Source organism: Halichoerus grypus, chromosome 7, assembly GCF_964656455.1.
Source record: "Halichoerus grypus chromosome 7, mHalGry1.hap1.1, whole genome shotgun sequence".
In the NCBI taxonomy this organism is placed as follows: domain Eukaryota; kingdom Metazoa; phylum Chordata; class Mammalia; order Carnivora; family Phocidae; genus Halichoerus; species Halichoerus grypus.
Genome location: NC_135718.1, coordinates 70,323,068 through 70,337,790, shown reverse-complemented (window position 1 = coordinate 70,337,790; position 14,723 = coordinate 70,323,068). Strand labels below are relative to the sequence as shown.

Genomic DNA, 14,723 nt, shown 5'->3' with positions numbered 1-14,723 from the left:
TAGAGGTGTATACTGATTTTCTGACTTGATGAGGGAAAAGCAAGGGCAACTCAAAGTCATTCATTCTTCTTTGTGAAGCCTTTCTACCTTCTGTCCCTCACTACCAAGGGATCTGAGTGTATATAGCTGCTGCCATTGTTAGGTTCAGAAACTAACAAGGAGAGAAGAAAAAATGAGGAGAGAACAGAAGGGTATTGGGATGAAGAAGTAGTGTAGGTTTCCTATAGCCGCCATAACAAAGTAATGCTAATGGGTGGCTGAGAACATCGGAGATTTATTGTCTCATAGTTCTGGAGGCCAGGAGTTTAAAATCTCTAAAGACACAAGGGAAGGACTTCTCCGGGCCTCGCTCCTTGGCTCGTAGATGGCCTTGTCCCTGTGTCTGTCCACATCATCTTCCCTCTGTGTGTGTGTGTCTGGCTCTATGTCCAAATTCCCCCTTTTTATAAGGACATCAGGCATATTAGATCAGGGCCCACCCTAATGACCTCATTGTAACTTGATCATGAGCCAAGACCCTATTACCAAGTGAGGTCACGTTTACAGGTACTGTTTTGGAGGGACATGATTCAATCCTTTTAACAAGGAGCATTTAAGAAAAAGGACAAGAGAGAAGCAGGAACTAAGCACACTTGACCTTGTTTCCCATCATGTGGTCAAAGGTGCTATGTGCCTCTCATGCTGTGATCCTCCTCTGGCTGGTGCTGGGGGGTGTGAAATGTTTGTTAAAGTTGTGCCTTACTGCTGATATTTCTGGTACCTGTTGCCACTCCTGCTTTCCGCGCAACACCATCAACCTGAGGTGGATGTGAGGGAGACGAGGCAGCAGAGGAAGGGGGCAGGAAAGGAGCAGGGAGTATCCGTGGGTGCTGCTTTGGGCCTGAGCTGACCCTGCCCCCTCTGCCTGCCAGGTCAGAAGGGGCCGAATGTGAGCCAGTGGTGGGAGATGATCCAGGTGGAAATCGGGTAGGTGGGAAAGGTGGAGAAGCTCCTCATCCTATTTAAGGCGAGGAGAGGAGCATCTGAAAGGCGAGCATCTCAGTCAGATAACAGAACAACAGAAGAAGGTGGGATGTACGCTGACAGGAGGTGGGGAACTTGGGGGCCAAACGTGGGGACATAAGATAAAGTCAGTGGCAGGGGCTTGTTGATTTTATGGGGGGGGTGGGGAGGGGAATTAAAGACATAGAAACACTGAGGGTAATATTCTTACATAATTTTTCCTTGTAAGACCCCTCCTATATATTCAAAATACTCCTGTGGGCACTTCTTTTTCATTAAAAGGCACAAAATTTTGTCTTTATTTCTGGGAGTAAGGGGAAGAGACCTCTGAATCAGTCCTCCTTAGCTTGCTCAGTCAGAGATGGTGACCTCTGGGCTGGAATTTTTATTTATTTATTTGTTTGTTTGTTTGTTTATTTCTTTATTTATTTTTATTATGTTATGTTAGTCACCATACAGTACATCATTAGTTTTTGATGTAGTGTTCCATGATTCATAGTTTTGTATAACACCCAGTGCTGAATGCAATACATGTCCCCCTTAATACCCATCACCTGGCTAACCCATCCCCCCACCTCCTCCCCTCTAGAACCCTCAGTTTTTTCCTCAGAGTCCATAGTCTCTCATGGGTCATCTCCTCCTCTGATTCTGCCCCTCTTCATTTTTCCCTTCCTTCTCCCTAATGTCCTCCATGCTATTCCTTATGTTCCACAAATAAGTGAAACCATATGATAATTGACTTTCTCTGCTTGGCTTATTTCACTTAGCACAATCTCCTCCAGTCCCATCCATGTTGATGTAAAAGTTGGGTATTCATCCTTTCTGATGGCTGAGTAATATTCCATTGTATATATGGACCACATCTTCTTTATCCATTCGTCTGTTGAAGGGCATCTCGGCTCTTTCCACAGTTGGGCTATTGCAGACATTGCTGCTATGAACATTGGGGTGCATATGGCCCTTCTTTTCACTACATCTGTGTCTTTGGGGTAAATACCCAGTAGTGCAATTGCTGGGTCATACGGTAGTTCTATTTTTAATTTTCTGAGGCACCTCCACACTGTTTTCCAAAGTGGCTGTACCAACTTGCATTCCCACCACCAGTGTAAGAGGGTTCCCCTTTCTCCACAACCTCTCCAACATTTGTTGTTTCTTTCCCTGTCCATTTTTGCCATTCTAACTGGTGTAAGGTGGTATCTCAATGTGGTTTTGATTTGAATTTCCCTGATGGCTAATGATGATGAACATTTTTTCATTTGTATGGCTGGAATTTTTAATACTTTCCACCAGCGTAACTTCAGTGAAAGTCTACAAAAGGGGCCCGGCTTTGTAATTATCCCACAGATGAGGAAGCCAAGAGGTCTTCAGTTCTTAGTGTCGTATTTCAAAAGGAGCATGAGCAAATCTGGAGTGTGCCCCGAGGAACATAGCCACCGGGGCTGCACTGCATCTGGAGTTGGGGCAAAAGAGTGGGATGTCCATGCGGTGGCGGTTCTCTGTCGTAGCGGTAATAACTAGTCCCGGCCCATGGCAGGTGCATTATGGCTCACTGCAAGATAGGCCTGTAAAATGGTTTGGGTTAGAGCTGTCCAGTGGTAGCATGGGCTTTGCCTAGTGAAGCACGGAGGTCCTGACTTGGAAGGGGCTCAGGCAGGAAGAGGTGGTTGGCTGTCCATTGTAGAAGGCACTGCATGGGTCCTTCTTAGATCCGAGACTTTTATGTTTTATGTTTGTGCTTAGGACCGTGACCCCCAACCTACAACAATGCAGCTTCAAAAATGCTACCCTTAGAGATAGGTGGAGGTTTGGGGACTACTTACTGGAATGTACCCCTCTCCTCTGCCCAGAGAGACCTCACATTTGTCTTCTCTATGTGTCTTCTCTAAAGACTGTTTCTGGGGCTCGATATAGTCCACAGGCAGGATAATTAGTTAACACCAGATACAGCATGTTGGAGACACACAATGTATATATTCCCATCAACTCCTTAGGTTTCAGTTTTATTCCCATGTTATTTTAATTCTGCTTGTTTTCACCCCAAAGCTGCAACGGCAATAGTCATGGGATAGAATAGTAACGAATATCATTATTCACATTTAAAAAAAGAAACAAGCAAGTTATAATGTTTTTATTTGTAAATGTTGCTTGTAAAGAAATGGAACAGTACCAGAAGTTTCTGCATTTATGGTAATTATTAGGGAAAACGAAGAGTAGCAGTGAGAGAAAATTATACACCCTCTCAGTGGTATGCTAAGAAAAAAAAATCTTTGTTCACAGGCAAAATTGCCGACAACCACAGGGACTATTTTTTTTTTTAACTTTTGGAAGAAGGTCAAAATGACCTCAGCAACTTCAAGTGTGATTTTCTAATTGCCCTACTAACGCAGGAAGCGTTTCGCTGCTTTTTTATTCACGTGATCTGCAGCCTGACAGATGAGATGCGTGGCCTCCGTCTCACTCTCCTTCCACCTCCCTGGCTTCGGTTTTAAAGCCTAGAGATCTCCTTCTCTAATACATCCTGGAGAGGAGCTAGATCCTGGGCTCCACGGTGACTGTTGCCTTCTACTGTAGTTGCAGGGAGCTCCCGTACTGCGAGCCTCTCACCATCGGATCGTCCTCGAGCCATGATTCACTGGCTCTGATTCTTTGCGCTTCCATAGCTGGGGTTTCATTACCTAATGTATTTCTTACAGAGAACGCTTCCTTACCTCTGCTTTGCTGAGCAGTTTCCAATATTCAGCTGCCTTTAATTTTATTTTACATCCATACTTTTCCCTGGAGTTCTTCATTCTTGGTGTCATTTTTGCCACATGCACACAGCTCTTGAGAACGTGAACCAATGCAACCTCAAAGCGTCTTCTGTGCACCCCTACCCTGGCCATGAGTACTCCACAGTATAGTGCAGCATGTCATCTTTCCTGCTGGGTCTGAGTCTCAAAGTTGAGAGAAGAAGTACTAGTCAGTCTGCTTGAAATTATATGGGAATAAAATTTTGATGCTCCTGTGTTCTATAATTAAATTTCTATTTATTTCTTTTTATAAAATATTTATTTATTTATTTTAGGGAAAGAGAGAGAACCAGGGGGTAGGGGCAGAGGGAGAGAAGGAGAGAGAATCCCAAAGCAGACTCCTTGCTGAGTGCGGAGCCCCACATGGGGCTTGATCCCAGGATCTTGAGATCATGACCTGAGCCGAAACCAAGAGTCGGCCGCCCAAACCACTGAGACAACCAAGTGCTCCAAATTTCTATTTATTTCTTACATCTTTCCCCTATCTCTGATTTCCATTCACAAAACCTGAAAAAAAGAAATTGTGTCCTATTATGTCCAGCAGATCAGTATTTGTATCTTATTGCCTACTTTGATTGAAAAGTGGATTCCTCACAGATGCTCTAGGTTATTAAAATATCGTTGCAATCTTGCCACAGAAAACATTACAGCAAAATCACCATGTGTATCAAAATATGGCTCCAACCCCAAGAGAGTTGGAACAGGTCCTTGGTATTGTTGTGGAAGGGTTTGTCCCATACTTATTTTCAAGCGACTATTAGCAGGAGCATGGGACATATGAAGACTCTCGCTTCTACAATTGCACGATGAAAAGTTTGCATTTCTGATTTTTCAGAAATAGCTGAACCCCTCCCCGCCCCCCCATCCTCCCCACTCCCACTGTCGACTGTGGCCTATGTACAGTGTTAGCACACAATTCCAAAGTTCAGGCATATGGGATTTCAAATCAAATTTCCTTAGTTTTATTAGGGCTTACCAGGATCAAACTTCATTGACGTTCTCCTCAATAAACTGAGACAGAAGACAGATGTGTTACAGCAGAGGAATGGCAGTTTCCGGGTTTCTATGAAATCCAACTTACATAGACTTGAGGGAGAGACAGGGACAGGGACAGAGCTGTAAAATGCAGCTCTAGCACATTCAATTTCCTCTAACAAATGATCTCTGAAACGTCGAATCCTGGCATGTGGACGTCTTATCGAGTTGCACTGTTCCAAATTTTGGGAGGGGGCACAGTCTTCCTCTGGTCAGGCAGGGTTGCCTTCATGTCCCAGATGCTCCGGTCCCAGGAAGTCAGGCCCTTCACTGTCCCACTGTCACTGTGTGTGGTTTCCTAATCACCACCCTCCCCTGTTCGCCTACAAACCTGGAGTTCCCACTGAACTTGAATTTGCAGGCAGCGTTCAGGTGTGGCGACTCTCAGCACCTCAAGTGCTCCCGCTGACAGAAGCACAAAATGAGGAGCCCCTGGCTCCCATTTTTACACCCCCCACCCCCGTGCAGGGAGAGACCTGCGTACCTATTGCCTTTAGCTTTACCTGTTCCTGGAGTTTCCCAGTTTCTTCCCCCCACCCTCATGCCCCTCAAGTGCAAGCCCACTCTTGCACACTGTGGACTGGTCCACTGTCTCCCTCACCATCTGAGGTCTCTGCTCAGTCCTGGGCTCGCCTGTGTTCTTTGCCTGGGCCTCTTCCTCAGACGCAGCCCCTTGTTACTTCCAACGGCACATTTCCACTTGGCCCGCAGGCCTTCCTCCTGTGGGTGCGAGGAGTCCAGTATTGCCTCCAGGATGCGGGCAGGGGGGCGGCTGAGAGCTGGAAGGGGAGCAGGCAGGATTGCCTCGGGGACCTGGGGACCAGCAGCTGCACACTTACTGTCCATTTTGTCTGTTCACTTCCAGTATTTTTATATTGCTTCCCTGCAATCTCCCTCCTCGGGCTCTTCCCGCAGATCAACACTTTCTGCATTTATCTTTTGGAACAAATTGACATGCTATTTTTTGGAGGTTCTGGTAAGTCGTCTACATCCTACTCTTCCTGTAAAGGAGTCTAAAGTTTTGATAAGGGCTGAATGGAATGAGAGTCTGGACAGCTCGGTTTTCTTTGTCCTGAACGCTGAGCTATTTCTTGTGTGCACCTGGACAGACGGGGGACCCTGGTCTCCCCGCTCTGTGGACCCTCCCTTGTCATAGCACCTTAGATTCCCACCATGGTGGCTAAAACCTCACCTAATCCTTACCTGCAGACTTTGTGCAGATTGCTTAACTGTAAAGTTTACTCTTCTCTAAATGGAAATAAACACACGGATCTCACAGAGTCGCTGTAAGAATGAAATGAAATTGTACATAAAGAGCTACAGCATAGCTGGTGATCCGGTACTGTCCCTGTCTCATCACACACACACACACACACACACACACACACACACACACACACACACACACACACCGAGCACTGCTTGTTTGTTAGATCGCTCTCTCTCTGTCTAGCCCCACTTTCTTCTGTGGGAACCTTCATCTGTGATGTTTATTTCGGCCAGCAACTCTCAACTGAAAGCAAGGAGGTCTCCCTCCCTCCACGCTGGAGATGTTCACACAGTCTTCTAAGAATATTGCCAAAAATTCCTTTTCAATGCTTTTCTCCAGAAGTTTTAGTAAATGGTCAGTCTCTCTCTCTCTCTTTTTTTTTTTTTCTTGTATTAAGTCATCCAGTGCTTTTGACTGATCCCATGGAGGTATTCTTTGCCCCTTTGGCAGGCATTTTGCACTCGAAAGCTACAACCTTGTCTTTGCACTTTCTTCCGTGTATTGATTGTGAGACTCTTGGTGTTTGTGTTGCAGCTGTTTGTGGGATGACATCGGCTATTTACAGCGTGGCCCGGAGTGCCGCGGCCACTGGCCTGCTCCACGCATTCTGCTTCAGCGCCGTGAAGGTAGGTGTGAGGCCCGAGGGCCTTCTCCCTTCTCCTTGCATCCATTAAATCAACTGGTGGTTTAAGTGAACAGATATTTTCCTCTAATTACAAAAGAAATGGGATCTGAGCGCATCAGGAAGAGCAGGGCCTGGTGGGTGGTGCCTCGGTGGTATTGGAAGACCCCTTAAGCTATCTGATTTGCCAGGGAGCACTGGCCCCCCTCCACACGTGTCTCTCGGCATCATTACTGACCCTGCAGGGGCCTCTGCTGAGCACGGTGGTCAACAGGACCTGTGTGTTTACCTTCTCTGCTTTCTGGAATGTCGCTCAAAAGATGGGAAAGAGATAAAATTGCCTGAAGCTTCGCGGACAGAGAACAGGAGAGGATATGATAGCAACAAAATTTTAAAATCTAGAAAACAGATGGCCCGTCGATTTATCCAGATGGAGAAAGTTGAAGCTTAGGCTGGCAGCAGGGGAGGCCCGAGAGGATGAAAAAACAAGATGGGTGTTAACTTTGGGAAAACACAAAAGTTGTGTCCGAAAAGAAGGGTAACGATTGTGCACGTGTGGCCCAGCTGTGAGTAACAGTTTGCATTTATGGTGCTCTGAATAACGCTTACATCTGTAATGGAAGAACAGGGGAGTGTGTGGCTGTGGGTGTGTGTTTGTGTGTGAGTGTGTGTGAGTGTGAGCGTGGGGACCATCTTAATCTTGTCTTCTGTACTGGCAAGTCGGCAAATAATATCTAAAATTGGAAAAAGTCAAGAAATAACAAACAAGCACGTTACTTGGAAATAGGGAGGGTCATAGGTGCAGAAGAAATAGCTGGAAGGCATTGCCTTCAGGAAGCAGGCCTTTGGGCCATGAGGTGCTGTAGGCAGGGGACACTCCTGCTCCTTTTCAGTGTCATAGTACTGTAGAGTTTCCGTAATGTCTGAAGGTAGTAACACCCATAATGTTGTCAGGGGCATCTCCATTCGGGAAAAACGTCAGTTAATATTACACATATTTCTTGAGTTGATGAACATCCTACATTTACTGTTTTAAACAACAGATACCTCTTTGATAAAATAAAAATCAAACATAAAAAAAGCAAATAAAAATAAGGCATGTTCCAAAGGGTTTTTCATATCTATCCAACGACACTTCTTAGCTAACTTCTTAAAAAGAGTTCCTTAAAATCCTATTAAACGCATGGTTGTGGGTGGCAGGAAGATAATTGTTTCCCATTGTGCAAAGGAAGGAGTGCAATATGATTGTCTCCCAGGGCATTCCCACGGAATCTCTCTGTGATCATCCACAGCGTGATTTCCTCCTTCACTCCTTCCATCCTTTGCATGTAGATGTTTTCTTTTGGAGAAAGAAAGGGGGAGGAAGATGAAGATTCCCTCTTCTAATACACAAAGGTAATTTAGGTGCTGTTGGTGACCCTGTTGCCACATTTATCCTATCGTGCAGAACAACAGTTACATAACGAATCGATGTTCTTTTTTTTGCATGCATTTCTTTATTCTGTCACAGGACCCCAGGTATTTTATTCAGGAAAAGTACTTGGGTAGTTCTTTTCTGAGTCCTTGCACTTCTGAGGACCTCTTTCTACTGCCTTTTGGTAAAACAGCTGCGTATAAAATTTTGGGGTCACAAGCTCTTACTTGCAGGGCCCCTTGTATAGTACTTACTCTGTTGTGTTTCAGTGTTTGTTTACATATTTATTTTTCATCCCCTTTTCATTTTTTTACTTTAAAATTTTTTAAAGATAGAAGTATTTTTGAAGGTTTTTTTGTTTTGTTTTAGTTTAATTCCAGTTAGTTAACATACACTGTTATATTAGTTTCAGGTGTACGAGACAGTGATTCAACACTTCCATACAACACCTGGTGCTCATTACAACAGGTGCACTCCTTAATCCCCAGCACCTGTTTCACCCATCCCCCCCCACCCACCTGCTCTCTAGTAACCATCAGTGTGTTCTCTATAGTTAGGAGTCTGTTTCTTGGTTTATCTCTCTCTCTTTCTCTTTTTCCCTTTGCTTATTTGTTTTGTTTCTTAAATTCCATATATGAGTGACTTATTTCCCTTAGCATTATACTCCTAGCTCCATCCATGTCATTGCAAATGGCAAGATTTCATTCTTTCTATGGCTGAATAACATTCCATCATGTGTAAATACCACATTTTCTATAAACATTTGTTTATAGGTATTAGTGTGGATATGTGTTTTTATTATACATAGTAAATACCTAGGAGTGGTATTGATGGGTCAAATGGTTAGTTAATATTTAGCTTTTTAAGAAACTGCCAAACTGTTCTCCAAAGTGTGCCATTTTTGATCCCCTCATAATCTTTGAGATTTCCAAGTGTTCCAGATTCTTTCTAGCACTTAATATTTTAATAGTTCTTAAAAATAGTACTCCTTCTAGTATGAACTAGTGTCTAATTGTAGTTATAATTTGCATTTCTCTAATAATGAGTGCTGTTGAGTAGGCTTCATATGCTCGCTTGCTGCTTGTGTTATCTTCATTGGTGAAAAATATGTTAAAGTCTTTTGCCCATTAAAAAATTGCATTACATGTTCTTATTGAGATATAAGAATTTTTTACATGTTCTGAATGCAAGCCCTTTATCAAATATATATGCACATATATTTTTTTCTAGTTCTTGGCTCATCTATCCATTTCATTAACAGCATTTTTCAAAGAGCACAAGTGTTTAATTATAAGGAAATCCAATTTGTCAATTATTTATTTTATGGTTTGTACTTTTTATGTCCTATCTAAAAAATATTTACCTAACACAAGGTCACAAATATTTTTTCCTAGAAGTTTGATAGTTGTAGCTCTTACGTTTAGATCTGTGATCCAGTTTGAGTTGATTTTTATGTATGATATGAGGTAAAGATTGAGATTCACTAGCACAACTGTTGAAAAGACTCACCTTTCCCCATTGAATTACCTTGGAACCTTTGTGAAAAAGTAATTACCGGCTTCTAGTTTCTGGTCCAGTATGTAAGGAGTTTAGAAGTTGTAACTCCATCCTAACAATAAGTAAATAGCTGAACAAACTAAAAAACCAACAACTCTTTTTAAATCCATCAGAGAAGGCAAGAAGCAAGCAAATTGCTGCTTCCAAAATTGGAAAGACGGACAGGTAGATGCAGGGAATCACATCCCACTGGAACCGGAACCCAGGAGCAGAAACCTCTGTGGGAATGAGTCCCGGGGCAGGAAAACCTGAACTGTCATCGAGGAATTGCTGAAAGCTCAGTGTGGGCAAGTCTGTGAGTTAATATCTCCAGGGGGGACCCAGTCATCAGAGAGAGCCCACACTTCTGTGGGTTTTACCTCCAGGAGCTTGAACAGGTTCTCCCAGTGAATATCAGAGAAAAGTCCCCTTATGCTTTCAGCAGGTGGAGGGTAAGAGGAAACATTTTGAAATATATGAGAGCATTAGTCTCTTCTTCTTAACAAGGCCTGCCCTCAAGATTTCACCACAGCCTAAACTACTCAGATTTTTTCAGAGCCTAACTGACTTGGAGGAAGGGAAATGCCAAACTCCAGTTGGCTCTAGCCTTCCATGTAGGCAAAAGGAAATACCAACTCCAATCCAACCCATTCTGGCCATTCTGTCCCACCTAAGATGGGGACGGGATTCAGAAACATGAAGTTCATGGTCCAGAGGCACAGGGTCACTAAAAGACTAAGAAGTGATCATAGGACTATAAAATACTTCTCCCCATACACCTTAACACCACATCAGTAAAGGCTGGTTTACCACAGTTCCTTTTACCCAGTAGTAAAAAATTACGAAGCATACTAAAGGCATAAAACACAGTTTGAAGGGATAGAACAAGCATCAGAATCAGATTTAGATATGGCAGGGATGTTGGAATTATCAGATTGGAAATTTAAAACAATTATGATTAATATGCTAATGATTCTAATGAATGAAGTAGACAGCCTGTAAGAACAGATGGGCAAGATGGAAGATGGAAATTTTAAGCAACATAAATTTATTTCTTGCAGTTCTGAAGTCTGGAGGTCAGAGATTATGGTGCCCCAATCGGTCAGATGCTGGTGCGGGCTCTCTTCCTGGTTTGCAAATGGTCACGTGCTCTGTGTCTTTACACAGCAGTGACAGAATGAGCTCTGGTGTCTCTTTCTCATCTTACAAGGGCACTAATCCCATCATGAGGGCCCCACCCTCATGACCAAGATTCAGAAACATGAAGTTCATGGTCCAGAGGCACAGGGTCACTAAAAGACTAAGAAGTGATCATAGGACTATAGAATACTTCTCCCCACACACCTTAACACCTCATCAGTAAAGGCTGGTTTAGATATGGCAGGGATGTTGGAATTATCAGATTGGAAATTTAAAACAATTATGATTAATATGCTAATGATTCTAATGAATGAAGTAGACAGCCTGTAAGAACAGATGGGCAAGATGGAAGATGGAAATTTTAAGCAACATAAATTTATGTTGCTTAAGATGGAAATTTTAAAGAAGAGCCAAAAGGAAATACTAGCAATTAAAAAACAAAGACAAAAACAAAACACTGTAACAGAAATGAAGAATGCCTTTGATGGACACAGCCGAAGAAAGAATCTCTGAGCTTAAGGTGGTGTCAATAGAAACTTCCAAAATGAAAAAGCCAAGAGAAAAAGACTGAAGAAACAAAATATCCAAGGACTGTGGGATAACTACAAAAGGTGTGACATATGTGTAATGAAAATACCAGAAGAAGAGAAAAAGGAGCAGAAAAAATACTTGAAGTACTAATGACTAAGATTTTCCCCAAATTAATATCAGACACCAAACCACAGATTCAGGAAGCTCAAAAAACCCCAACCAGGATGAATTAAAGAACAACAATTAACAACAAACACAAAAACTAAACCAGTGCATATCATTCAAAATACTAAAAATCAAAGGTAAAGAAAACATCTTGAAAGAAAACAGGGAAATAAATATCCCTACCTTAACTTAGAGAAGCAAAGATAAGAATTGTGTCTGACTTCTCCTCGGGAACTGCAATGGACTTAATTGTTTCCCCAATTTCATATGTTGAAACCCTAATCCCCAGTGGGATAATATTTGGAGATGGGCCTTTGGGAGATAATTATGTTTAGATGAGGTCATGAGGGTGGGGCCCTCATGATGGGATTAGTGCCCTTGTAAGATGAGAAAGAGACACCAGAGCTCATTCTGTCACTGCTGTGTAAAGACACAGAGCACGTGACCATTTGCAAACCAGGAAGAGAGCCCGCACCAGCATCTGACCGATTGGGGCACCATAATCTCTGACCTCCAGACTTCAGAACTGTGAGAAATAAATTTATGTTGCTTAAAACAAAATTTATGTTAAGACAAAAAAAAAAAAAATTCCACCAACCTATAATTCTGTACCCTGAAAAATTGTCCTTCAGAAATGATGAAGGAGATTTGTTGCCAGTAGACCTGCCTTACAAGAAATGTTAAAAGAAGTTCTTCAGGGAAAGGAGAATAACGTCAATCTGACACTCACAATTACATAAAGAAGGGAAGATTATCAGAGAAGGAATAAGTGAAGGTTAAATAAACACTTTCATTTTTCTATTCTTATTGCAACCATGTATTCAAATAAATATAAGTATATAGTTATTGTGAGATACTTACACTACCTATAAAGTGGTATAGTTTTATTTGAAAGTGGACTTGACTTAACTATAAACGTATATTACATACTCTAAGGCAGCCATTAAAAATGTTTTAAAAAAAGAAGTATAACTAATGTGTTAATAAGGAGAGAAAATGAAATCATATAAAATCAATTAAAACCACAAAAGGCAGAAAAAGAGTGGAAGACAAAAATAGGAACAAAGAACAAGAGAAATGAATAAATAGCAATAACAAACATAGCAGATATTACTCGAACTATATCAATAATCACTGTACACATCAGTGTTGCAAATATACCAAGTGAAAGGCAGAGATTGTCAGAGAGGATCAAAGAACAAGACCCCGCTATATATCGTCCACCAGAAACCCACTTTAAATATACAGACACATATATCTTAAAAGTAAATGGATGGAGAAATATATACCATGCTAAAATTAATCAAAAGAAAGCAAGAATAGCTATATTAATTTCAGACTTCAGAGCAATAGAGCAGACTTCAGAGTAAGGGAAATTTTCAGAGATAAAGAGTAGCATTACATAATATTAAAAGGATTAATTTTCCAAGAAGACATAACAATCCTTAATGTGTATGTACCTAACAACAGAGCATCAAAATATGTGAAGGGGAAACTGATAAAATTGCAAGGAGAAAAAGATGAATCCACTATTACAGTTGGAGACTTTAACACCTCACTATCAGAAAAGGACAGATTCAGCAGGCAGAAAATCAGTTAGGGCATAGTTGGACTCTACCGCATCATTTTTCAACTGAATATATTGACACATGTAGACTACTTCATCGAACAACAGCAGAATACACATTCTTCTCAAACTCACATGGAACATTCACTAAGAGAGACCACATTCTAGGCCATAAAACATATATTAACAAATTTAAAAGAATAGAAAGCATACAGTGTCTGCTCTCAGACCACAATGGAATGAAAAATCCCCAAATATATGGAGATAAACAACACATTTCTAAGTAACACATAGGTCAAAGAAGAAATCTCAAGAAGAATTTAAACAATATTTTGAACTAAATAAAAATGAAAATACAATCTATCAAAACAAGTAGGATTCAGCCAAAGCAATGCTTAGAGGGAAAATATAACATGGAATGCATATATTGGAAAAGAAGAAAGATGTAAAATCATTAATCTAAACTTCCACCTTAGAAAACTAGAAAAAGAAGAGCAAATTAATTATGAAGTAAACAAAAGAAAATAAATAATAAATATTAGAACAAAAATCAGGACATTGAAAAATAGAAACTGATAGAGAAAATCTACAAAACAAAGAACTGGTTTTTGAAAAAGATCAATAAAGTCAATAAGCCTGTAGCCAGGCCAACTAAGAAAAAAAGAGAGGAGAGGCAAATTACTAATTACAGAAAGAAATGAGGGAATATTACTACAGATTCCATGGACATTAAAAGGATAGTTAAGGAGTATTGTGAATAACTCTATACCCACAACTTTGATAACTTGGATGAAATGGACCAATTTCGAGAAAGACATAATCTACCAAAAACTCACACAAGAAGAAAAGTCCTATCTGATTAGGCTTGCATATATTAAAGAAATTGAATCAATAATTAATAAATTTCCAAAACAAAAAGCAGTAGGCTTAGATAGGTTCACTCATGATTCTATGAAACATTTAGGGATGAAATTACCAATTCTCTGCAACTGATTTTAGAAGATAGAGGTGGAAGGAATACTTTTTGCACATTCTGTGAGGTCAGAATTACCCTGACACTAAAACCAGACAAACACATTACATGAAAAAAAAAACTACAGGTCAATATCATGAATATATGCAAAAGTCATCAACAAAGTATTACCCAGTCAAATCCAACAACGTATAAAAAAAATTATACACCATGACCAAATGGAATTTATTTGAGATATGCAAGGCTTGCTCAATATTCAAAAATCAATTAATGTAATCCATCACATCAACAGGCTAAAGAAGGAAAATCACATGATCATATCAATAGATACAAAAAAAACATTTGAAAACACCCAGCACCGATTCATGACAAAAACTGGCAAACTAGAAATAGAGGAGAACTACCTTAACTTGATAAAGAACTTGTACAAAAAACCTACACCTCACATCATCATGGTGAGAAACTAGGAGTTTTCCGACTAATTTCAGAAAGATGGTAAGGATGTCCTCTCACTACTCCTTTTCAGCATATTGGAGGTCCTGCCTAATGCAATTAGAAAAGAAAAGGAAATAAAGATACAGAGTGGCAAGGAAGAAATTAAAACCATCTATTCACAGATGTCATGATTGTCTATATAGAAAATTCAAAAATTGACCAACTCCCCCCGCCCCCAGCATTA

The 14,723-nt window shown here is 41.0% G+C and overlaps 1 protein-coding gene across 1 annotated transcript in view; it reads left to right on the top strand.

The window, feature by feature from the left end:
- PCNX2 (pecanex 2) overlaps window positions 1-14,723 on the top strand; it is a 304,655-nt gene that overhangs the window by 96,241 nt on the left and 193,691 nt on the right. The window contains exons 14-15 of the mRNA XM_036102955.2: window positions 5,692-5,802; window positions 6,631-6,722. Of these exons, the coding sequence (XP_035958848.2) occupies window positions 5,692-5,802; window positions 6,631-6,722 (203 nt within the window). The remainder of the gene's footprint in view (window positions 1-5,691; window positions 5,803-6,630; window positions 6,723-14,723) is intronic.